Raw genomic sequence first — 24,148 nt, 5'->3', positions numbered from 1 at the left:
ATGGAACTCGCCGCCGCCGCCTTGTCCGTGCTGCTGCTGGCCACGCTCGTAGCAGCGGCTCCGCCTGAGAAGTATGACGCGCGCTACGATCACATGGACGTCGACGCCGTCCTTAGGAACCAGCGCATCCTCGCCTCGTACATCAAGTGCATGCTGGAGACCGGCCCGTGCACTCCCGAGGGTAGAGACCTCCGAAGTGAGTACTGTCCACCTCCCAGTGACGTGTAGGGTGTGCCATAAAGAATGCAATTTTTAATTTAATAATAAAACACATAATTTATTTGAAAATTAGCAAGAAACACAAAGACTGCGATTAAATGCGAAACACGGACTCATCTGCACACATCCACCCTGTGGACAAAATGTTCGACGACTGTAGGGCAAAGTTTGGTTTGAATTTGACCCATGACACGTCTAATTTCTGCCTTGAGTCGAGTGATGGTTCGTGGATTGTTCACATAAACACAAGATTTGACATACCCCCCCACAAAAAAATCGCATAGAGTCAAATCACACGATCTACTTGGCCAGTTCTAATCGCCATTACGGCTTCAGCTCCTGTGTTAGTTGAATCGTGGACCGTAAAGGGGTGCAAATGCAGATTCCTTTTTTTTTAAATTCGGTGTAAAACTGCTTCTCGGAATGGATGACTGTTGAGAACGGCGGCGAATTGACTTCGCTGGAGTCGTAGCTACTGCACGCTCTCACTGACGAGAGCGACATTTTTTCTACCGATCGACGAGGACAAGGACGTCCAGGGTTCACTCTCAATAATGTATTTTCAAAAAATGGTTCAAATCGCTCTGAGCACTTTGGGACTTAACTTCTGAGGTCATCAGTCCCCTAGGTTTAGAACTACTTAAAGCTAACCTAAGTACACCACACACATCCATGCACGAGGGTATTCTCAAACTTCCTTACCAGTTTTTGCACTGCCGACGAATTTACCCTACCAAAAATTACACGAAGTCTTCGAACGTTCTCTGCATCGTATTCACCGTACTTGAAATGCACTTTCGAAATCTGGGTGCGTTGATCCATCATGTATCGCTCCATTATAGCTGACAACAATAAGCACAAATGCCAGCTGACAATGACAATCAGTAAACGCAGTGTCAACAGATGACAGTCGCATAAATTTCAGGTCCGTCACTCTAAGAAACTGAAAGAGGAGCTCAATTTAAAAATTGCTTTCTTTACGGGATGCCCTTTACAAAATATTCCAAAAAGCTTCCTCCCATTTCACAACACTACGTAGCCCCCACCACACGCACGACAAACATCCATGCGATAGTCTGCTGCAGTGATGCAGATGTCACAGTTCACCTAGAGTTATTGGAACTGGACGCACGGTCTTTCGTTTTTGTTTTCTTCTTTTGTTTCTTTTTTTAAAAAAAAATTGTTTAAATTACATATAAAAATACTTCATGAAGAAGCAATGACGTACAATGTGAATACAACAGAAATGAGATTTACCCAACGAATACTCTATAGATACATAGTACAGGGTTACTAGATAGAACAGGGTTGCCACACGTTCAGGAAATCATGGAATATCGAGGAATTTCAAACGTATCAGAGCAATTGGGAAAATGTTGAAAAAAAAAACAGTGGAAAATCTCGTTTTTGGCTCGACGGGTGAAATAGTTTGTTTACACTGGACGCACTTGAGTAACTACTGGGTGCGAGTGGAAGTGACGAAGATATCGCCTGTCTCACAATGGAATTTTTACTGGTTTTCATTGATGATGCTAATTGCCTATTTTACTTTTTATTGTTTGACGAAACACTGAGTACTATTTCTTATTTCTGAAACTTTAATGTTATGTTTTGCAACATATCTCGCCTGGAAAGTTCGTAAGGACCCCCTTACGGGAGTCGGACGTCCATGAAATTGGCAGAAAACGTCAATTTTCAGTTCAATCTTTATTTGTAAGTAGAGCTCATGGATAATAAGTTCCCAAAATTTTCAGTTCAATCTTTATTTGTAAGTAGAGCTCATGGATAATAAGTTCCCAAAATTTCAATGATGAATTTGCATCCGAAGCGCTTGAAAAATAATTAAATATATGTCGCGACCTTCCTGCCACACCCACTTTTTTAAGAAATACTAGCTCGGTGAACAACGATTCCGTGGATTATTTTCTAACAAACTTGCACGGGATACATCTAGAAGACTGTGATATATACTTTCAAGTTTTATAGATAATTTGTGACTCTTTGTGCCGTATCTTAGGAACAATAACAAACCACTGCTTTGTTTGTGAAGAAGCAATTCTTGTTTTGCCACATTTTCATCTACTACAATCAGAATTGTATCTTACAACGCGGTTCTTGTATTTAATGATAGAAACATAGGGAGGGTGAAGGCATTAGAGAGACAGGGCTTCAATATAGGGAATTTCGCTCAAGATATTTTGTGCCCCTCCCTGCAACTGAAACGTCAGTTGAAGACCTGGTAAAGGAAGGGAGGCAGAAAACAAGAAACACGACGATAAGCTAAGAAGGATAAAAGAACCCTGAGTAAAAATCTGGGGCCTTCTGAACAGGTGACATAAGGAAAAAAGTTACACTGAACTCTGAATTGAATTATTTGAAACTTGTGTTTTTTTTAAATTTATTTACTTTCTTTCTCAGAGTCTATGAAGACTAGAGTTATGAAATTTTGTACACTAATTTTTATAAACCTAATAAGAATAAATGTTAAAACGCTGAGTGTAAGCTGAGATATGGTGCAAAGTACTTGGAGTTTTGCATGAACACCATGTTATACTTACAGTACTATAAGTAAAAAATATTAAAAACTTCATTAGAAAAGCTTACTACGTGCAAAGATATAAATAGAGAAAATTTTGTAGAAATCTAATGAATAGGGTCTGAGAAAAAGGTACATATCCTATTTTTTGAAAATAAAATTTTTAAATTCCATAGAAAAATAAATTTATATAAGCTAAGGAACATAACAGTAAATGTGTTACTTTCATGTAAAGCAGGATACCAAATATCATTGCCATATCTTCAAAATTGTGGATTTGGTGCATCTTTTAAGTAGTGTGTGTTTTTCACGGACGATCTCCCCCCCCCCCCTTTCCCTCCCAGCTATAAATGGCTTTTATTCACATATCTTACATGTTTACCTGCCGCTCGGATCATAAATCCTGTACAAGAGACAATAACTAGCTGTTCATTTAAAATTAGTGTTAAAAACATGTTCAGAAGTACAGAGGTGCTTACATTTTTTGGTCAACTTGCCTGTTAACTTACATTTCAGATCTCAAAATTTGTCAGGTAAAAAATACTAAAACGGTGTCTGTAAAATCAGGAAATGGTCAGGGAAATTCACTCTGGGAAATTTGTGACAACCTTGCAGTATCTCGTCAATGTAAAGCAGAAAAGTGAACTGTTTGGAATGCGCAACTAATAATACAAAGAGAGCAGTTCCGGCAAATGGTGCTCACACGTATCGCGATTCTAATATACAACGATTATATATATCTTTGTTTGAAAAATAATTTAGTTATGCTAATCCACGAACATGGAAGTATAAAGTACATTCCACGTCTTTGCTAGTTCTAGTCTTGTATTTAAAGTGTAGAAGACATTGCATGAGGCTGACATTTTCTGTACTGTTTTTGTGTGCTATTCCATAACAGCCGGGGCTGAAGTAGAATGATGCCTGCTATTATACTGAATACTCAAAAATTTACAAAAGTACAAGAAGTACAAGCAGACATATTTGGCACTTTTTTGCAAAAAAAAATAATTTGTAAAACCGTACATGATAAATATATATAGAGAATGTAAAAAGTGGGACAATTAGCTATACACAAGGCCCCAATTAAGATCAAAAAGTTACAAGTATACATATTCACAATGCTTTTTGCAACTTTTTTAGTACAAGCATGAAGCTATACGTGGAATCGGTATCAGCCACTGTTGTGAAAGGAGAAGGAAATATGGGCATTTCGATTCTGGTCAGTAGGTGAGCGAAACAGATGTACCATCGACTACCAAATTTTCGAGTGCTCTGATTCTGACAACCATAAACATACAACCGGAGCGAAGACCAAAAGCGTAAACACGTTTCTCACTTAAATCTGTATTTCACAGTATAAAAACAGAGCAGTGTATGGACATCTGATTCCATTTCACATATAACGACAAAAAATACAGAAACATATTAGAACGAAAAATTCAAAAACAAGAATGAATCAAATAATGCATAAAATGTGGAAGAAACATTACAGAATCTTTGTTCACATAAAAATGAAAAAAATGAAAACATAATCTTAAAGGTAAAAGACAATTGACTAGTAATAAGCGAAGACAGCAGGATGACTCGTGGGAACACCAACTAAAGATAGACAGACGTAAGCAGCAGTCAACCACAAACTTCCTCTTTTTTTTTTTTTTTTTAAATATATTAACACAGGTTAAGTATTCTGGTTATCGCTCATTTTCTAAAAATCAAATGTACGCTATCTACAACGAGCGAAAAATGGTATTACAATAGTTAGCATGCAGCCTTTGGCCTCATAGTAAGCGGTGATCAACCACAGGCTCGCTGTAGTTACTAGGCTATATAGACAAAATGTTAAATTTTTTTACTTTAATCCTTCATTTATAAAAGTAATTTGTACACTGTCTTTGACGAGCAGAGGAAGAGAGACAGTTTAGTGACGTCTATAAAGCTCGTTGCTAAGAGAGCTGGTATCGATACAAAGCATCGCATCAAAGTACTGTAACATCTAGTCATAAGATCAGTATGCATGAGATAAAAGAAGGCAAAGCTACGCGGACAGGGAACTGAATCTACAGTAATTAATTCAGATGTGAACGAGGTTCAGCGTATTTGTAGACTCTTTCCTCCTGTTATCATAGATTTCGAGTTCTTCAAAAATATTTAGGAAAGTTTCTTCGGAAACATCGTGCAAAATTGTAAGAGTGTCACCGACTGCGCCTAAACAGGGTCGGAATTTGAGGATAGGGGATGGGAAAACGTTCGAGCATTTTGGATTTGGGTATGTGACCCTTGAGTGGTAATCCATTCAGCCCATGTTAAATAATTTATTAAATAATCTATTAAACAACACGAAGAACAATTTCAACATTGGTTCTTCTACAATATTTTAACTAAATCTGACGTATGATACACTGCAAGACACAACAAGGTAAACCACAGTTAAACAAATAATTATTTGTTTTATGGAAGTAGACGATGAACAGTACACAGAAACAGGTCCTGTATACAGGAACTCATTGACAGGGCAACAAATCTTACCACAACTTCAGTAAATATTTTTCAGAAATGACGCTCCTCACACGATCAGTTAAATTATACAAAAATAAAAAATATTATTATTATTATAAGATAATAAGAAATAATTAGAGTTGTTTATATTAGAACTACACTAAAAGTATTTAGTTTAAAAGAAATTTCAATACAACGAAAGTATTATTCCACTTTATTAAACAGTAAATATATTAAAAAACAAACATACAGTTGAAGTTTCAGTTCTACAGAACTAGAATTGGATAAAGTTAGTCAGTGCAAATATCAGCTTTCAGCACAGAGACAAGGCATACATACATACATACATTAACCCTTGTTCCATAAATCATGAATACGACATTTCATAATGATGTGGAATGTGTCACTTTAACATAAGTTTTCTTTACACAAAATAATTAATTAATTAATTTTTTCATACAGTTACTACTTCATGCCTAAGAATTCACCTATTGAGTAGAAGGAGTTGTCATTCAGAAATTCTTTTAATTTGCTTTTAAGTGTTCGTTGGCTACTGTCAGAATTTTACTACTATTTCGCAAATGACCCAAGATTTTTGTGGCAGCATAATTCACCCTTTTCTGTGCCAAAGTGAGATTTATTCCAGAGTAGTGAAGATCATCGTTTCTTCTAGTGTTGTAGCTATGCACTTCGCTGTTATTTTTGAATTGGGATGGGTTATTAATGACAAATTTCATAAGTTAATATATGTATTGCGAAGGTACTGTGAATACCCCGAGTTTCTTAAATAAACGTCTGCAAGGTGATCTTGGATGAGCTCCAACTATTATTCTGATTACGCGCTTTTGTGCAATGAATACTTTCTCTCTTAGTGACGAATTGCCCCAAAATATGATGCCATATGAAAGCAGTGAATGAAAATAGGCAAAGTAGGCTAATTTATTGATATGATTATCACCAAAATTTGCAATAACCCTAATAGCATAAGTAGCTGAACCAAACCGTTTCAGTAGATCATCGAAGTGCTTCTTCCAATCCAATTTCACATCAATGCACACACCCAGAAATTTTGAGTATTCTGCCTTAGCAACAGACTTCCATTCATAGTCTACATTTATCAATGCCATTTACTCTACAGGATGGTATAAACTGTGTTTTCTGAAATTTAGTGAGAGTCCATTTGCAGAGAACCACTTAATAATTTTCTGAAAGACATTTGAAATTTCCTCAGCTGATTCTTGCTTCTTGGGTGTGATTACTATACTTGTATCATCAGCAAAAAGAACTAGCTTTGCATCTTCATGAATACAGAGTGGCAAGTCGTTAATATATATTAAGAACATTAAGGGCCCCAAGACTGAACCCTATAGGACATCATTCTTGATACCTCCCCAGTTAGAGTACTCTGCTAGTTTATGCAGACTATCTGTACTGTTAATTTCAACCTTCTGCATTCCTCCAGTTAAGTATGAATTAAACCATTTGTGCACAGTCCCACTCATACCACGATACTTAAGCTTATCTAGAAGAATGTTATGAATCACACAATCAAAAGCCTTTGAGAGATCACAAAATATCCTAATGGGTGATGTTCAGTTATTCAATACATTTCATATTTGATCACTAAAAACATATATAGCATTTTCTGTTGAAAAGCCTTTCTGGAAACCAAACTGACATTTTATTAGTACTTCATTTTTACAAATATGTGATGCTATGCTTGAATACATTACTTTTTGGATAAAGCTGTCAGAGGTGAGATTGTGCAGTAGTTGTTAGCATCAGATCCATCCCATTTTTATGCAATGGTTTAACAATAGTGTAATTCAGTCTATTTGGAAAAATTCCCTGTTTCAGTGAGCTGTCACATATGTGGCAGAGAATCCTACTTATTGGTTGGGAACAAGCTTTTAGTACTCTGTTGGAATTGCCATCAATTCCATGTGAGCTTTTACTTTTGAGTGAATTTATTATTTTCCTAATTTCATTAGGCGAGGTGGGTTGAATTTCAATTTTATCAAATGACATAAGTACTGCCTCTTCCATATACTCCCTTGCATTTTGTAATGAACAGCTGGATCCTATTTTCTTTAAAAATGTTTTCTACTTTTCATTGTGTTTGATAGAAATACAGTCTTCCTGTGCTCTCTGTTGCCCTGTTTCCCTTTTAACAATATTCCAAATTGTTTCAATTTTACTATTGGTTCAAATGGTTCTGAGCACTATGGGACTCAACATCTTAGGTCGTAAGTCCCCTAGAACTTAGAACTATTTAAACCTAACTAACCTAAGGACATCACAGACACCCATGCCCGAGGCAGGATTCGAACCTGCGACCGTAGCAGTCCCGCGGTTCTGGACTGCAGCGCCAGAACCGCTAGACCACCGCGGCCGGCTCTTAATTTTACTATCAGACATGCTAATCTCAAACATAATGCACATACATCTGGACTTTTTAATAAATTTTCTTAATACAGTGCAGTAGTTTTTATAATGTTTCATTGTTTTGGGATCATTACTCCTCCTAACTATAAGATACATTTCCCTTTTCTTGTTTACAAGATACGTTTATCCCTTTAGCAAGCCACGACTTTTTATATGGTTTCTTACAATTATACTTCACTGTCACTGTTTTCAAGTATACTAACAAAGGTATCATGAAATACGTTAAATTTTACATTAATATCATGTTCCCTGTACACCCCATCCCAGTCTAACTGTTGCAAGCTTTCTATAAAATTTTGAACTGTTAAATCGTTAATGGAATGTACTATTTTGGAGCACTATTTTGCATTACTGTATGGAGCTATATCACATACTGTAACTAGCTGTGCATCATGATCAGCCAGGCCATTCCTAACAGGAAAAGTTTATATTTGATTAAATTTATCTTGATCTATGAAAACATTATCTATCAGTGTGCTGCTTTCTTGTACCACCCAAGTAGGAAAATCAATAACTGATGTCAAACTGAAAGATCCAAGTAATACTTCAAGGTCAAGCTTTCTATCGGAGTCTTTCAGAAAATCTTCATTGAAATCCCCGCAAACAATAATTTGCTTTCCTTTGTCTGACAGGTAGCACAACAAGTAATCCAAGTTTTTCAAAAATAGTTGAAAATTTTCCAATGGGGACCTATAGATGGCTACTGTAATAAAAGTGCCATTATTTAGTTTAAACTCACATGCTCATGCTTCTATGTGTTGCTCTATGCAAAATTTTTCACACTATGACTGATTTTATCATATATGGCAACTCCTCCTCTCTCCATAGTATCTCTACTAACATGTGCTAAAAGCTTATATCCACCTACACTTACCATTTCCATGCCTGAGACTATATGATGTTCAGACAGGCATAGTACATCTATTCCACAAGAAGCTCATCTACTTTGTTTTTTAATCCCCTGATTGTTGTTGTGGTCTTCAGTCCTGAGACTGGTTTGATGCAGCTCTCCATGCTAATCTATCCTGTGCAAGCTTCTTCATCTCCCAGTACCTACTGCAACCTACATCCTTCTGAATCTGCTTAGTGTATTCATCTCTTGGTCTCCCTCTACGATTTTTACCCTCCACGCTGCCCTCCAATACTAATTTGGTGATCCCTTGATGCCTCAGGACATGTCCTACCAACCGATCCCTTCTTCTAGGCAAGTTGTGCCACAAACGTCTCTTCTCCCCAATCCTATTCAATACCTCCTCATTAGTTACGTTATCTACCCACCTAATCTTCAACATTCTTCTGTAGCACCACATTTCGAAAGCTTCTATTATCTTCTTGTCCAAACTATTTATTGTCCATGTTTCACTTCCATACATGGCTACACACCATACAAATACTTTCAAAAACGACTTCCTGACGCTTAAATCTATACTCGATGTTAACAAATTTCTCTTATTCAGAAACGCTTTCCTTGCAACTGCCAGTCTACATTTTATATCCTCCCTACTTCGACCATCATCAGTTATTTTGCTCCCCAAATAGCAAAACTCATTTACTACTTTAAGTGTCTCTATTTCCTAATCTAATTGCCTCAGCATCACCCAACTTAATTCGACTACATTCCATTATCCTCGTTTTGCTTTTGTTGATGTTCATCTTATATCCTCCTTTCAAGATACTGTCCATTCCGTTCAACTGCTCTTCCAAAGCCCTTTGCTGTCTCTGACAGAATTACAATGTCCTCGGCAAACCTCAAAGTTTTTATTTCTTCTCCATGGATTTTAATACCTACTCCGAATTTTTCTTTTGTTTCCTTTACTGCTTGCTCAATATACAGATTCAATAACATCGGGGAGAGGCTACAACCCTGTCTTACTCCCTTCCCAACCGCTGCTTCCCTTTCATGTCCCTCCACTCTTATAACAGCCATCTGGTTTCTGTACAAATTGTAAATAGCCTTTCGCTCCCTGTATTTTACCCCTGCCACCTTTAGAATTTGAAAGAGAGTATTCCAGTCAACATTGTCAAAAGCTTTCTCTAAGTCTACAAATGCTAGAAACGTAGGTTTGCCTTTCCTTAATCTTTCTTCTAAGATAAGTCGTAAGGTCAGTATTGCCTCACGTGTTCCAGTATTTCTACGGAATCCAAACTGATCTTCCCCGAGGTCGGCTTCTACTAGTTTTTCCATTCGTCTGTAAAGAATTCGTGTTAGTATTTTGCAGCTGTGGCTTATTAAACTGATTGTTCGGTAATTTTCACATCTGTCAACACCTGCTTTCTTTGGGATTGGAATTATTATATTCTTCTTGAAGTCTGAGGGTATTTCACCTGTCTCATACATCTTGCTGACCAGATGGTAGAGTTTTGTCAGGACTGGCTGTTCTTTTATGTGAATCTTGTGACATACTAACATTATTTTTCACTGTACTGTTATAAGAATCTTGTGATATTTTCACATCTCCAGTACCTGCCTGTCTGAACTTCTCATTAACTTTAATTTCAATCAATGTAGGATGATTGATCTTAGCCTAAAAAAGTACTCCCATGAGTTTCAGTGCCCCTGTCTCCCCTTAAAGATTTTGCTATCATCCCAGCCAGTTTACCCTTCCCTTTCCTACTGAGATGCAGTCCATGTCTAGTGAAGTCCCACCTACCAATACTATCAACAGGAACCAAAACTGTGCCTGACAAAGTAGCTGCCCGAAGCAGCTGATCTAGCTTCATATTGATCCTCCTGACAGAGTTGTTCAATTGGGGCTGGTCATACCGTATGAAAGCAGGAACCAAGCCAACAATTGATTGGTTCGTTGCAGATGCTATTTTTACCAGGTCACACTCAATATTGTAGCCCTGATCCCTATCAATATACTGTTTCCTGCTCCACCCACTACCACAACATGATCCTACTTTGTGGAAACCTTGTACAATGATCCTACATTATCACTGGGCTTGAAAATACTTGTAACCTGGTACCTGTCACCTAATTTTTCCTGCAAGATCTGGCCCACACCTCTTCCATGGCTACTACAAAACAACAGAACTTTCCTCTTACATTCTCCGTTGTTTGCAACAGTTGGTTTCCTAGTGAAAGCCTGTTGATTGTTGACTACACTTACATCTACTTGTGCCTTTTCCTCAGCTGACTGAGGTAGCAAGGCAAATTTATTGTTTGTGCTAAAGATGAAACTGTCTGATGCTGTCCTCTTTCTGTGGCTCCTGTTCCTTGCTATAACTTCCAACCTGTCTTCACCCTCCTCCCACCTTAACCTCGTCAGTTCCTGCCTAGCACTATCCAGTTCAGCCTGAAGGGCTCTAATCTTCCCTTCCTGTTCCGCTAATTTCCTATCCCTTGAACATAATCTGCAATACCAGGGAAGAGACCCATTTACTTCCCTGATTCCAATGCCATTACTTTCACCCCAATGCAATCATCTGCCACAACAGCTGCACAGAACCACAGAACTGACTTTCTGTGGCAGCTCAAACACTTCTCGCTCATGGTGTTTACAATATTTTTTACAAAATTCTGATGTTTTCTTCCACGTCGACCAGCCACCGCTTACGTTGTCTTTCTTCCAATCTTCTTCCTGTTGCTTCCCACTGGGAGACCTTCTTTGTAGTTCTCGTGTCCTCCATCCTTAGGACAGTCCCAGCCAGGCTATTCTTTTACTTTTAATTAGCCTTACAATATCAGCTCCTTGTATGAGATGATCCAATTCATAACTGGTACTTGCTCTCCTGGAACTATCATTATTTCTGATCCCTCGATAACTTTTCCGTAGTATTCTTCGTTCAAATACTCTGAGTTGTTGGTCATCAGTGCTGGTTAGCGTCCATGCTTCACATCCATATGTAACCACTGGCCTAAATATAACCTTATATGTAGTCTTTTGAGCTGTCGGTTTACTATCCTAGCCGTCATTAGCTTTTTAAATGTATTGTAGCTGCTATTACCACTTAAAATTCGGACTTTTATTTCAGTGGAAATGGAATTTAGTGTATCACTATTAGCCCCTAGGTATTCAAAATCTTCTATATGCTGAAAATTAAAACCTGCTGCTGACATTTTATCCTCGTTATTGTTCCCTGTTCTACGGAATTCCATACATTTAGTTTTGGAATCGGTAATTTCCAGTGCAGTATGCTGTGGGGCTTCTTTCAGTTCCACCACTACTCTCCCCAATGAAATACTTCGTTTACCAATATCTGCAACGTCATCAGCATATGTAGTCGACTGTGTGGTTCTTATACCTATACTGCCAGAAATTTGCAGTTTTTGTATAACTGCTTCTAAGATCAAACTGAAAAATAAAGCTGTTGTGAAACAGTCGCTTAATTCCCTGTCCACTCTCACCATTGCCCTGGAACCTGTCTTGTTTGCCTTAATAAGCGAAATATATTTGGATGGTACGATAAGCAGTTTTATATCTTTTAACACCTCTTCCCTATTTTGACTATCAAAGGCCTACTTGAAGTTACATTGATATTGTTGAGTTCTATATTACACAGATGATCCAAAACATTATGACCACCTGCTTCATAGCTTTTTCGTCCGTGTTTGGAACGAAATACATCACTGATTCTGCGTATCAGGTATCCGACAGTTTGTTGGTAGGTTTGTGTAGGTATGAGGCATCAGATGTCTAAGCACAGGTGATGTAACTTGTGTAAATAACGGCCGGCTGATTTGCGCACGCGGTGATGACGTCCGATAGCGACTCAGATGGGTTCTATAGGATTTACATCTTGCGAATTTGGCAGTCGAGACATCAACGTGAGTTCATTATAACGCCCCTCTAACCACTGTAGCACGGTTTTGGCTCCGAGACATGGACAATTACACTATGAGATCAAAAACATCCCCAAAAACATACGTTTTTCATATTAGGTGCATTGTGCTTCCACCTACTCCATATCAGCGACCTCAGTAGTCATTAGACATCGTGAGAGAGCAGAATGGGACGCTCCGCGGAACTCACGGAATTCGAACATGGTAAGGTGATCGGGTGTCACTTGTGTCATACGTCTGTACGCGAAATTTACACACTCATAAACATCCCTAGGCCCACTGTTTCCGATGTGATAGTGAAGTGGAAACATGAAGGGACACGTACAGCACAAAAGAATACAGGCCAACCTCGCCTGTTGACCGACAGAGACCGCCCGCAGTTGAAGAGGGTCGTAATGTGTAATAGGCAGACTTCTATCCGGGAATTCCATACTGCATCAGGATCCACTGCAAGTACTATGACAGTTAGGCGGGAGGTGAGAAAACTTGGATTTATGGTAGAGCGGCTGCTCATAAGCCACAAATCACGCCGGTAAATGCCAAACGACGCCTCGTCTGGTGTAAGGAGCGTAAACATTGGACGATTGAACAGTGGAAAAACGTTGTGTGGGTGACGACTCATGGTACACAACGTGGTGTTCTGATGGCAGGGTGTGGGTATGGCGAATGCCGGGTGAACGACATCCAACAGTAAAATTCGGATGTGGTGGTGTTATGGTGTGGTCATGTTTTTCATGGACGGGGTTTGCACCCCCTGTTGTTTTGCGTGGCACTATCACAGCACAGACCTACATTGATGTTTTAAGCACCTACTTGGTTTCCACAGTTGAAGAGCAATTCGGGGATGTCGATTGCATCTTCCAACACGATCGAGCAGCTGTTCATAATGCACGGCTTGTGGCGGAGTGGTTACACGAAAATAACATCCCTGTAATGGACTGGCCTGCACAAAGTCCTGACGTGAATCCTATACAACAGCTTTGGGATGTTTTGGAGCGCCGATCGACATCGATACCTCTCCTAAGTGCAGCAAGCACTCCTTGAAGAATGGGCTGCATTCCCCCAAGAAACCTTCTAGCACCTAATTGAAGGTTATGCCTGCCAGAGTGAAAGCTGTCGTCAAGGCTAAGGGTGGGCCGACACCATATTTAATTCCAGCATTACCGATGGAGGGCGCCATGAACTTGTAAGTCATTTTCAGCCAGGTGTCCGGATACTTCTGATCAAATAGTGTATATTGCTGAAAGATGGCATCGCCGTCGGAGGAGACATCAGGCAAGAAGGGAAGCATGTGGTTCGCAGCTGTCAGCGTGTCTTCGGTTACTACTACAGGTCCTATGCAAGTTCAGGAGAATGTCTCCCATAGCATAATACTGTTGCCACCAGCCTGCGTCCGTGGCGCGCTGCACATTTAGAACCGCCGTTCACCTCGACGACGCCGTTTGTGGAGTCGACAAGGGACCTAGTGTAACAAAAATGTCAGACGAAGAACCGACACCCATCCACTGATCTACGGTCGAATTCCGATGGCCCCTGCCCACTGCAATCGTAACTGGCGATGTCGTTGGGTCAACATAAGGACACGTAAGGATGGTCTGCTGCGATGTTCAAGAATGTAGGATGAACGGTGTGCTCCAAAGCACTTGTGCGTGCACCAGGATTGAGCTCTTTCGGCAGAAATACCACAGATCACCATCTCTCCTACTTTACAGAGAAGACAAGGGTCCGAACCCGTCGCTCCGTGAAGAGTCGTGGACGTCCAACATTTGGCATCTAGTGATAGTTTTATTGTCCTTCTACTTCTTTCCGTAGATGCTCACGACAGTAGCACGCGAACGTTCGGCCAGCTTCGCCGTTTTCGAGATACTCGTTCACAGGCTCTGCGTAATAATAATCTGTCCTTTGTCGAAGTTGGTTATCTCTACGGATTTGCCCATTTGGAGCCCATATCTTCGATAGGGTGGTCTCGCGTCCGGGTCTGTTTCCGCTTACATACCGCTTACCTTGACGACAGCTTCCACTCTCGCAGGCATACATAATTTTACTACAGTCGACATCTCTCAGGCGTTGACACAAAGTCATTTGATCCTGTTTTCACTTTTACGTAATTATTTTTCATGTATGTTAACAATTCCTTTTCTGATTGAATAAGTGCTGGATATCGTGCATTGTTGTTGTTGTGGTCTTCAGTCCTGAGACTGGTTTGATGCAGCTCTCCATGCTACTCTATCCTGTGCAAGCTTCTTCATCTCCCAGTACCTACTGCAACCTACATCCTTCAGAATCTGCTTAGTGTATTCATCTCTTGTTCTCCCCCTACGATTTTTACCCTCCACGCTGCCCTCCAATACTGTTGCTACACACTAGTGAAATCAAGGACACAGTAAAACTTCTGCTCACACACACCTTTATTCTCACACGTCCATTTTACAGTTACCGTTGAAATATATCCGCTGCAGAGGGCAGCACAATGTACAGACTTAACAGAACACCAGCAGATGGCGTAGGAGTCTTCATTCCCCGACATCCTCCCCACCCTGGTCCATCTCGAGGGGGATGACCAGCTGGACCGGTCGACAGATCTTCATACCATCTGGCTGGCGGAGGATGATGCACCGTACTTTACTGTGTCTGCCATGCCGCACTTCTTCTACCACAGCCCTCTTCCACAAGTGCCATGGTTTGCTGTCTTCTAGGAGCAGAACAACCTCTCCAATTCTCGGTTTCCTTTGCGAAGGGTATCCCTTCACCTCATGATATTGTCTTAGCAGCAGGAGGTATTCTGTCTTCCACCTGCGCCAGATGTCATCATTGATCTTTTGTCTGAGTCGGAACTCCTTGGCAAGGTCTTTTCTAGTTGCTGGCTCTGGCCCACATGGAATTGTTACTAATTTCCCACCATTTAGAAAGTGGGCTGGCGTCAATGCAGTGTCACTCTCTCCTTGAGTGATGGATCGTGAGTTTATTGCGGCTTCTATGCTGATCAAGGTGGTGTTTAAACTCTCTTCATCCACCTGAGAGCGACCAAGAACTTTCCTCAGGCAGCGCTTGACTGAGCCTATCATGCGTTCCCACCAGCCTCCCCCTCGCAGCTTGTTTTGTAAGGAGCGAAGACGCGCTTCAGCAGTTGTGCGGTTGCAGGAGAGAGGCATATCCTTTCGAGGCAGAGATACAACTCTGCGGCCATATTCCACACAATATGATTCTCGGAATTCCTGATAAATAGGGTGGTCCATGGGTTTTAATGCTCGCTCTTGATGTCCTGTTATCCCGATTGTCTCCAGGTCCCAAAATCGGCGCACTGACTCATCAGATATATCACTGCAGCTGCCCTGAATAAAGTTGACAGTTGCTCTGTTGATGGTGGTGCTAGATCTGTTTCCACTGAGAACATATCCAAAGATTGTTGGGAGAAGAACCAATGATGGTGATACCTTGATTGGTTGGATGTCGGGGAATGAAGACTCCTACGCCATCTGCTGGTGTTCTGTTAAGTCTGTACATTGTGCTGCCCTCTGCAGCGGATATATTTCAACTTCCGCGACCTTTAGTAGTGGTCGCTGTTGCTAACAGATGGCGCTGCAGTCTACCAATACTTTAGCAAGTCCTATTTGTGCTTTGCAAATAATACGCCAACTGCCCTCTATTGCTCTGCCACCAACAAACATGCACCAAGTAACATCACATACAAATCAATCGTCCCGCAGTGTCCTTTGCTACAGTTTCAGAGCAATGCCGCAACTTATCTGTGTGAGCTGAACGTGGCGTGACGTGACCGGATTTTGAGATTGAAGTCGCTCAAAACCTTCTCCGCCGGCGTCGAGTCCTCTTTAATGTGTAGTAGCACTCTATCTCTTCATGTTCTCCCGGGTTTCGGCACCAAAATGTTGCTACACACTAGTGAAATCAAGGACACAGTAAAACTTCTGCTCACACACACCTTTATTCTCACACGTCCATTTTACAGTTACCGTTGAAATATATCCGCTGCAGAGGGCAGCACAATGTACAGACTTAACAGAACACCAGCAGATGGCGTAGGAGTCTTCATTCCCCGACAAATACTAAATTGGTGATCCCTTGATGCCTCAGAACATGTCCTACCAACCGATCCCTTCTTCTGGTCAAGTTGTGCCACAAACTTCTCTTCTCCCCAATCCTATTCAATACTTCCTCATTAGTTATGTGATCTACCCATCTAATCTTCAGCATTCTTCTGTAGCACCACATTTCGAAAGCTTCTATTCTCTTCTTGTCCAAACTATTTACCGTCCATGTTTCACTTCCATACATGGCTACACTCCATACAAATACTTTCAGAAATGAATTCCTGACACTTAAATCTATACTCGATGTTAACAAATTTCTCTTCTTCAGAAACGCTTTCCTTGCCATTGCCAGTCTACATTTTATATCCTCTCTACTTCGACCATCATCAGTTATTTTGCTCCCCAAATAGCAAAACTCCTTTACTACTTTAAGTGTCTCTATTTCCTAATCTTATTCCCTCAGCATCACCCGACTTAAGTCCACTACATTCCATTATCCTCGTTTTGCTCTTGTTGATGTTCATTTTATATCCTCCCTTCAAGATAACATCCATTCCATTCAACTGCTCTTCCAAGTCCTTTGCTGTCTCTGACAGAATTACAATGTCATCGGCAAACCTCAAAGTTTTTATTTCTTCTCCATGGATTTTAATACCTACTCCGAATTTTTCTTTTGTTTCCTTTACTGCTTGCTCAATATACAGATTGAATAACATCGGGGAGAGGCTACAACCCTGTCTTACTCCCTTCCCAACCGCTGCTTCCCTTTCATGTCCCTCCACTCTTATAACAGCCATCTGGTTTCTGTACAAATTGTAAATAGCCTTTCGCTCCCTGTATTTTACCCCTGCCACCTTTAGAATTTGAAAGAGAGTATTCCAGTCAACATTGTCAAAAGCTTTCTCTAAGTCTACAAATGCTAGAAACGTAGGTTTGCCTTTCCTTAATCTTTCTTCTAAGATAAGTCGTAAGGTCAGTATTGCCTCACGTGTTCCAGTATTTCTACGGAATCCAAACTGATCTTCCCCGAGGTCGGCTTCTACTAGTTTTTCCATTCGTCTGTAAAGAATTCGTGTTAGTATTTTGCAGCTGTGGCTTATTAAACTGATTGTTCGGTAATTTTCACATCTGTCAACACCTGCTTTCTTTGGGATTGGAATTATTATATTCTTCTTGAAGTCTGAGGGTATTTCACCTGTCTCATACATCTTGCTGACCAGATGGTAGAGTTTTGTCAGGACTGGCTCTCCCAAGGCCGTCAGTAGTTCCAATGGAATGTTGTCTACTCCGGGGGCCTAGTTTCGACTCAGGTCTTTCAGTGCTCTGTCAAACTCTTCACGCAGTATCGTATCTCCCATTTCATCTTCATCTACATCCTCTTCCATTTCCATAATATTGTCCTCAAGTACATCGCCCTTGTATAGACCCTCTATATACTCCTTCCACCTTTCTGCTTTCCCTTCTTTGCTTAGAACTGGGTTTCCATCTGAGCTCTTGATGTTCATACAAGTGGTTCTCTTATCTCCAAAGGTCTCTTTAATTTTCCTGTAGTCAGTATCTATCTTACCCCTAGTGAGATAAGCCTCTACATCCCTACATTTGTCCTCTAGCCATCCCTGCTTAGCCATTTTGCACTTCCTGTCGATCTCATTTTTGAGACGTTTGTATTCTTTTTTGCCTGCTTCATTTACTGCATTTTTATATTTTCTCCTTTCATCAATTAAATTCAATATTTCTTCTGTTACCCAAGGATTTCTACTAGCCCTCGTCTTTTTACCTACTTGATCCTCTGCTGCCTTCACTACTTCATCCCTCAAAGTTACCCATTCCTCTTCTACTGTATTTCTTTCCCCCATTCCTGTCAATTGTTCCCTTATGCTCTCCCTGAAACTCTGTACAACCTCTGGTTCTTTCAGTTTATCCAGGTCCCATCTCCTTAAATTCCCACCTTTTTGCAGTTTCTTCAGTTTTAATCTACAGGTCATAACCAATAGATTGTGGTCAGAGTCCACATCTGCCCCTGGAAATGTCTTACAATTTAAAACCTGGTTCCTAAATCTCTGTCTTACCATTATATAATCTATCTGATACCGTCTAGTATCTCGAGGATTCTTCCATGTATACAACATATCGTGCATAACCTGTTTTTAATTTCTCTACAGTACGATGTACATTTCTGGAATGAGTGGCACTATTACCTGTCCTTCCTAATGATGGTTTCTCGACGTATGATGTATACTACTTGTTCACACCTTGTATTTTAAATTTATTTCAATAACACAATTAGAATTATAGGTATTTTTAAGTCTGCTTTTATTTCATATCGGTCCCACTGCTACTATAAGTTATGTAAAATCAAATTATTTTTATTAGTATTTAAAACCGGTTGCTTGTCAATTTTATTACTGTTTTATCAACATGTGAATGTATGTATGGGCTCTGACCCAGTGCTGATGTGGAAGCGTGCAACCAGTGTTATAAAAAATGTTAGCTTGTCCAAATGGGACGAATGATATGTACATCATCGCGTCGTTAAATATGATAACAAAATTGTTAGTCTACACCCTCAAAACTTTTTTTGTTGTTGTAATGCATATTGTTTCATGACATTTGAATTGTTACTTAGTGGTATTTTTCGTACTATTACTATTTCTTATATATTTGACTCCTCAGTTTTAAAGTAATATTTTACGTAAATCAAGAACGATATACTTATAACTTCCCACGCCAAATTGTGGGTGTTATGTTTTACATTAAGCAACCGTGTATGTTTGATGTCATGTATGTATGGGTTCTGACCCAGTGCTTATGCGGAAGCGTATAACCATTGTTATAATAATGTTAACTTGTCCAAAGGGACAAGCGAGATGTACATCATCATGTCGGTTAAATATGATAACAAAATTGTTTGTCTACACCTTCAAAACTTTTTATAATGAATATTGTGTTTCACGGCATTTTAATTATTACGTAATGGCGTTTTCGTACTATTACTATTTTTATATATTTGACTCCTTAGTCTTAACGTAACAGTTTACGTAAATCACGAACGTTGTACTTCTAACTTCCCACGCCAGATGGTGGGTACTATGGTTTTTTTTTTAAAAAAAAAACCTGTGTTACACCTCATTTCATGTTATTGATATATTATTCTTTTTCCTTTTCTTTTTCTCTTTTACTTGTCCTGCACTCTGGCAAGTTATTATCGATCTGTCTTATATTTTGTAAGTATGTTTTTTTAAAAAACAATGCGCCAGTGTATTTTAGATGTTTCCTCCCCCCTTCGTCTGCTATGTTTCTACATACATTTTAAATTTGAATTACTTCATGAGTCACAAATGCACAAGAGGTATTTTGTGTTAATATCTTGCAAAACCAGAAATATTAAGTCTTCATGTGACACATGTCACATAGAGGGCGTTCCAAGCCCTGACACACCGATGTCTGCTGTACAGGTGCATCTAAACAGCGGCCTCAGTTTATGTGATCGCTCTAAGCTTGTGGTTATAGCTTGATACCGGTGCCTACCAATTTTAATTGTATATTACAGGTATGTTCCTACCAACTGTTATGTTCATACGCAGGTGTAGTTGTGGTTTTCGGTTTTATACTCTCTGATCGTTATGTGAACATTTTTAACTTCTAGCACTGAGGATGGTCACTAAGTGACCGAAAATCGATTTTGCTGACAATAAAACAACAATGCTGATTTTCCTTCCAATTCTTTGTTACCATGTTACGTGCCGGCAACTCCACCAGGCGGCATCCAACCGAGACCCCCGGGATAACAAGGCCGCCCAGCAGTGTTAGTGACGTCACACCAAGCGGCCCATAGCCGACGCAGCAGTCCACAGACACCTCCGTACAGACGCACCTGATGCTAACGATCTTCTGTCCGTCATACAGAAAGGAGCGAACTATAATTCGAACCAAAGACCAAATTATATATATTCTTGTAAACAGCATAAAGGTTCATAACGAAATACCGATTACATATATGGGCAGGAATAGGTTCTAGAACTCCTCTGAAAAGTGTTTATCTTCAGTACCAGAATGAACATCAAATTGTCAGGTTTTCTAAATAGAAAAGCACTTTGTTAGTAACAGACAGCAATAATGAGACTTGCAGTTGGTGATTTCTACGTGGAAAAGGAAATAAGCTGTAGAGAGATTGAAAATGGTAAATAAAGTGAGCCTCAGCCTTTTGCTCACATTCATATATGTAATGCACTTGGTTGTTTTTCATTTCCTTACCTTCCATAACATTTTTAATATTGTTTCAAGAAGTGTATCTTCAATAGCAGAGTGAACTTCAAATTGTCAGGCTTTTCTTAAAGGAAAGAGCAGTCCCTTAGTATCACAGTCCAAGACAGAATCTTGCGTTCAGTGATGTCTATGTTAAAAGGAGAATATTTGATATCTATCTTTTGTTTCCATTCTTTATTACTGGGGATACACTTGTAAAAATTCTTGAAAAGAGCTGTCACCATGAACATATGAGTAAATTCACAATAGTCATGTGTTTTATGAGATAAAGCGAACTCTTGTTACCTTATTGTAAACGAAAGTTGTGAGGGTTTTGCTATGTATGACAGTGTTTAAGATAATTTACTTTCAGTGTAATAGCTTGAAAATGTTAAGTCCTGCTGTCAGTTGGCATTTGTCACCACCTGTATGCGAGTTTTAAAGCTAAATAGTGTTCTGACAATTATAAAATAGTGGCAAATTTCCTCAATCGATTAAACTTATTCCTGCCCGTATATGTAATCGGTATTTCGTTATGAACCTTTATGCTGTTTACAAGAATATATATAATTTGGTCTTTGGTTCGAATTATAGTTCGCTCCTTTCTGTATGACGGACAGAAGATCGTTGGCATCAGGCGCGTCTGTACGGAGGTGTCCGTGGACTGCTGCGTCGGCTATGGGCCGCTTGGTGTGACGTCACTAACACTGCTGGGCGGCCTTGTTATCCCGGGGGTGTCGATCCAACTCCACGCTGGGCAGTGGTCATAATGTTTTGGCTTATCAGTGTGTATACGTAGGCCTTTCCCTATATTTGTCTCAGTACAAATATTTCGTCCACAGTTGCTCTATTAGGCCTAAAGCCACACCGATAATCACCCAATATATCTTCCACATATGGAAATAATCTATTGTATAGGATTATGGACAAAACCTTACACGCCACATTCAGCAGTGCGACCACTTTGTAGTTATAGCAACATGCCTTATCACCTGTCTTATGTATGGGCTAGATTACACCTATAGCCCATTCTTCTGGAATTATTTTTCGATTCGAAATCAAACAGATAATGTTTCCATTTGTGTAAAGTAATAGCTTAGATTGTACCAAGTTCCAACATTTACTGTTGATCTCCATTTTCTCGTGCTACATTCACGAGTGCACTATTTTTGCAGAGCACATGCCCGAGGCGCTGAGGACGAACTGCGACAAGTGCACGGACGCGCAGAAGAAGATCGTGCGCAAACTGTCGCTGCATGTTCGGGAGCACCAGCCCGTCCAGTGGGACCTGCTCAGCAAGAAGTACGACCCGGAGCACCGGTACCACGACAGCTTCGAGAAGTTCCTCGATGCCGCTGCTTAGCAGCGAGTTCTGCTCGCTACAACTCTGCATCGCACTGCCATTCCCGCTGCACACTGCACACATCTGACCCATGTTTGCATGTACCTGTTACTAGTGGCACACCTGGCTTTACGCTGGCACATTCTCTCCTTTCTCTCTTGTCGTCCTTTCCATTGCTCAGCATTTTATGCAACAAGAATCTCTACAAAACTGCCCCATGTAAACTTCTCCACCGCCCGCTGCACATCTTACTTTGTCTCTTACTTCCAGCGCAAAATCAACATCTGCTGCTTCACACGAACTGTTATACAGTTCGCCGGCCGGGGTGGCAGAGCGGTTCTAGGCGCTAAAGTCTGGAACCGCGGGACCGCTACGGTCGCAGGTTCGAATCCTGCCTCGGGCATGGATGTGTGTGATGTCCTTAGGTTAGTTAGGTTTAAGTAGTTATAGGTTCTAGGGGACTGATGACCACAGCAGTTAAGTCCCATAGTGCTCAGAGCCATTTGAACCATTTGTTATACAGTTCAGTTGCAGCCCTTCAACATAGATGTGTTCTGCACTAATCCAGATTCAAGAATTATACGTCACCTGGCGGCTAATTTTATTGGTTCCAAGATATATTCACTTCAATTGCGGATCATATACTATCAGTACCCAAAGATTCAACAAGTTAACTATTCATTTTTTTATCATGAAATAACACGCCAATTTGTCCTCTGTCTGTGCGTAAACCATTCTGCATATTTTCATTTTTTCGCTTACGTAATCACTAGAGAAGTCGTTATTTAAATTGCACTTTTTATTTTGTATCTATTGTTCATTATGGTTGTGAAATAAAATATTTCTATGCACAATTACTTTTTTTTGATAACCTGAATGAATGCATTAAACTGTGCACCCTTCAAAATATTGTTCTGTGAAATCGTTATAGAACTCCATATTCTGGTAAAGCCATTTATCACTGCTACGGCAAGAAGGATCAAATATAAAATGATTTGACAGGGATTCGAAAGAAAGGTAAGGGTCACTATTTTTGACGTATTGGCAAAATACTAAAAGACGAAGTGTTAAGTGCAACAGATGGAAGGAAATGTCATTGTGATTCACACACAGATAAAAGCTGCCCAGGCAAGTCCACCCTTACTGGGTCAGACGCCTATCTTTACACATCGGTAAATTACTATTACGTCACAACGAGGCTTGTTTACATATTTTAAAACTTTTTTCATATTATGGTATATAAATTTCATTACCTCATCTGGATTAGCATAATCAGCCACACGTGTTCTATCGTGAACGATATCGCAGCATAATCTAACAATAACTCACATGTAATTTACTAAAGCGTAAGATGTAATAACAGTGGAAACGTAAAAGTAATGCATCATTCATATACACTCCTCGAAATTGAAATAAGAACACCGTGAATTCATTGTCCCAGGAAGGGGAAACTTTATTGACACATTCCTGGGGTCAGATACATCACATGATCACACTGACAGAACCACAGGCACATAGACACAGGCAACAGAGCATGCACAATGTCGGCACTAGTACAGTGTATATCCGCCTTTCGCAGCAATGCAGGCTGCTATTCTCCCATGGAGACGATCGTAGAGATGCTGGATGTAGTCCTGTGGAACGGCTTACCATGCCATTTCTACCTGGCGCCTCAATTGGACCACAGTTCGTGCTGGACGTGCAGACCGCGTGAGACGACGCTTCATCCAGTCCCAAACATGCTCAATGCGGGACAGATCCGGAGATCTTGCTGGCCAGGGTAGTTGACTTACACCTTCTAGAGCACGTTGGGTGGCACGGGATACATGCGGACGTGCATTGTCCTGTTGGAACAGCAAGTTCCCTTGCCGGTCTAGGAATGGTAGAACGATGGGTTCGATGACGGTTTGGATGTACCGTGCACTATTCAGTGTCCCCTCGACGATCACCAGTGGTGTACGGCCAGTGTAGGAGATCGCTCCCCACACCATGATGCCGGGTGTTGGCCCTGTGTGCCTCGGTCGTATGCA

General features: G+C 40.3%; 1 protein-coding gene across 1 annotated transcript; it reads left to right on the top strand.

Annotated features, from left to right (window-relative positions):
• On the top strand, positions 1-22,890 carry LOC126088209 (ejaculatory bulb-specific protein 3-like). Its single transcript, XM_049906335.1, has 2 exons — positions 1-196; positions 21,952-22,890. Exons 1-2 carry the CDS (start codon positions 1-3, stop codon positions 22,137-22,139), a joined length of 384 nt encoding a protein of 127 aa, XP_049762292.1. The 3' UTR covers positions 22,140-22,890.
• Positions 22,891-24,148: the final 1,258 nt, after the last annotated feature.

This window comes from Schistocerca cancellata, chromosome 6, assembly GCF_023864275.1.
Source record: "Schistocerca cancellata isolate TAMUIC-IGC-003103 chromosome 6, iqSchCanc2.1, whole genome shotgun sequence".
NCBI classification, from domain to species: domain Eukaryota; kingdom Metazoa; phylum Arthropoda; class Insecta; order Orthoptera; family Acrididae; genus Schistocerca; species Schistocerca cancellata.
The sequence above is the reverse complement of the archived record's forward strand: the minus strand, read 5'-3'. Positions and strand labels throughout refer to the sequence as shown.

Coding starts and splice junctions, on each gene's coding strand:
- LOC126088209 (XM_049906335.1), top strand. CDS start 1: ATGGAACTCGCCGCCGCCGCCTTGTCCGTGCTGCTGCTGGCCACGCTC. Junction 197..21,951: donor CGAGGGTAGAGACCTCCGAA/GTGAGTACTGTC, acceptor CTATTTTTGCAG/AGCACATGCCCGAGGCGCTG.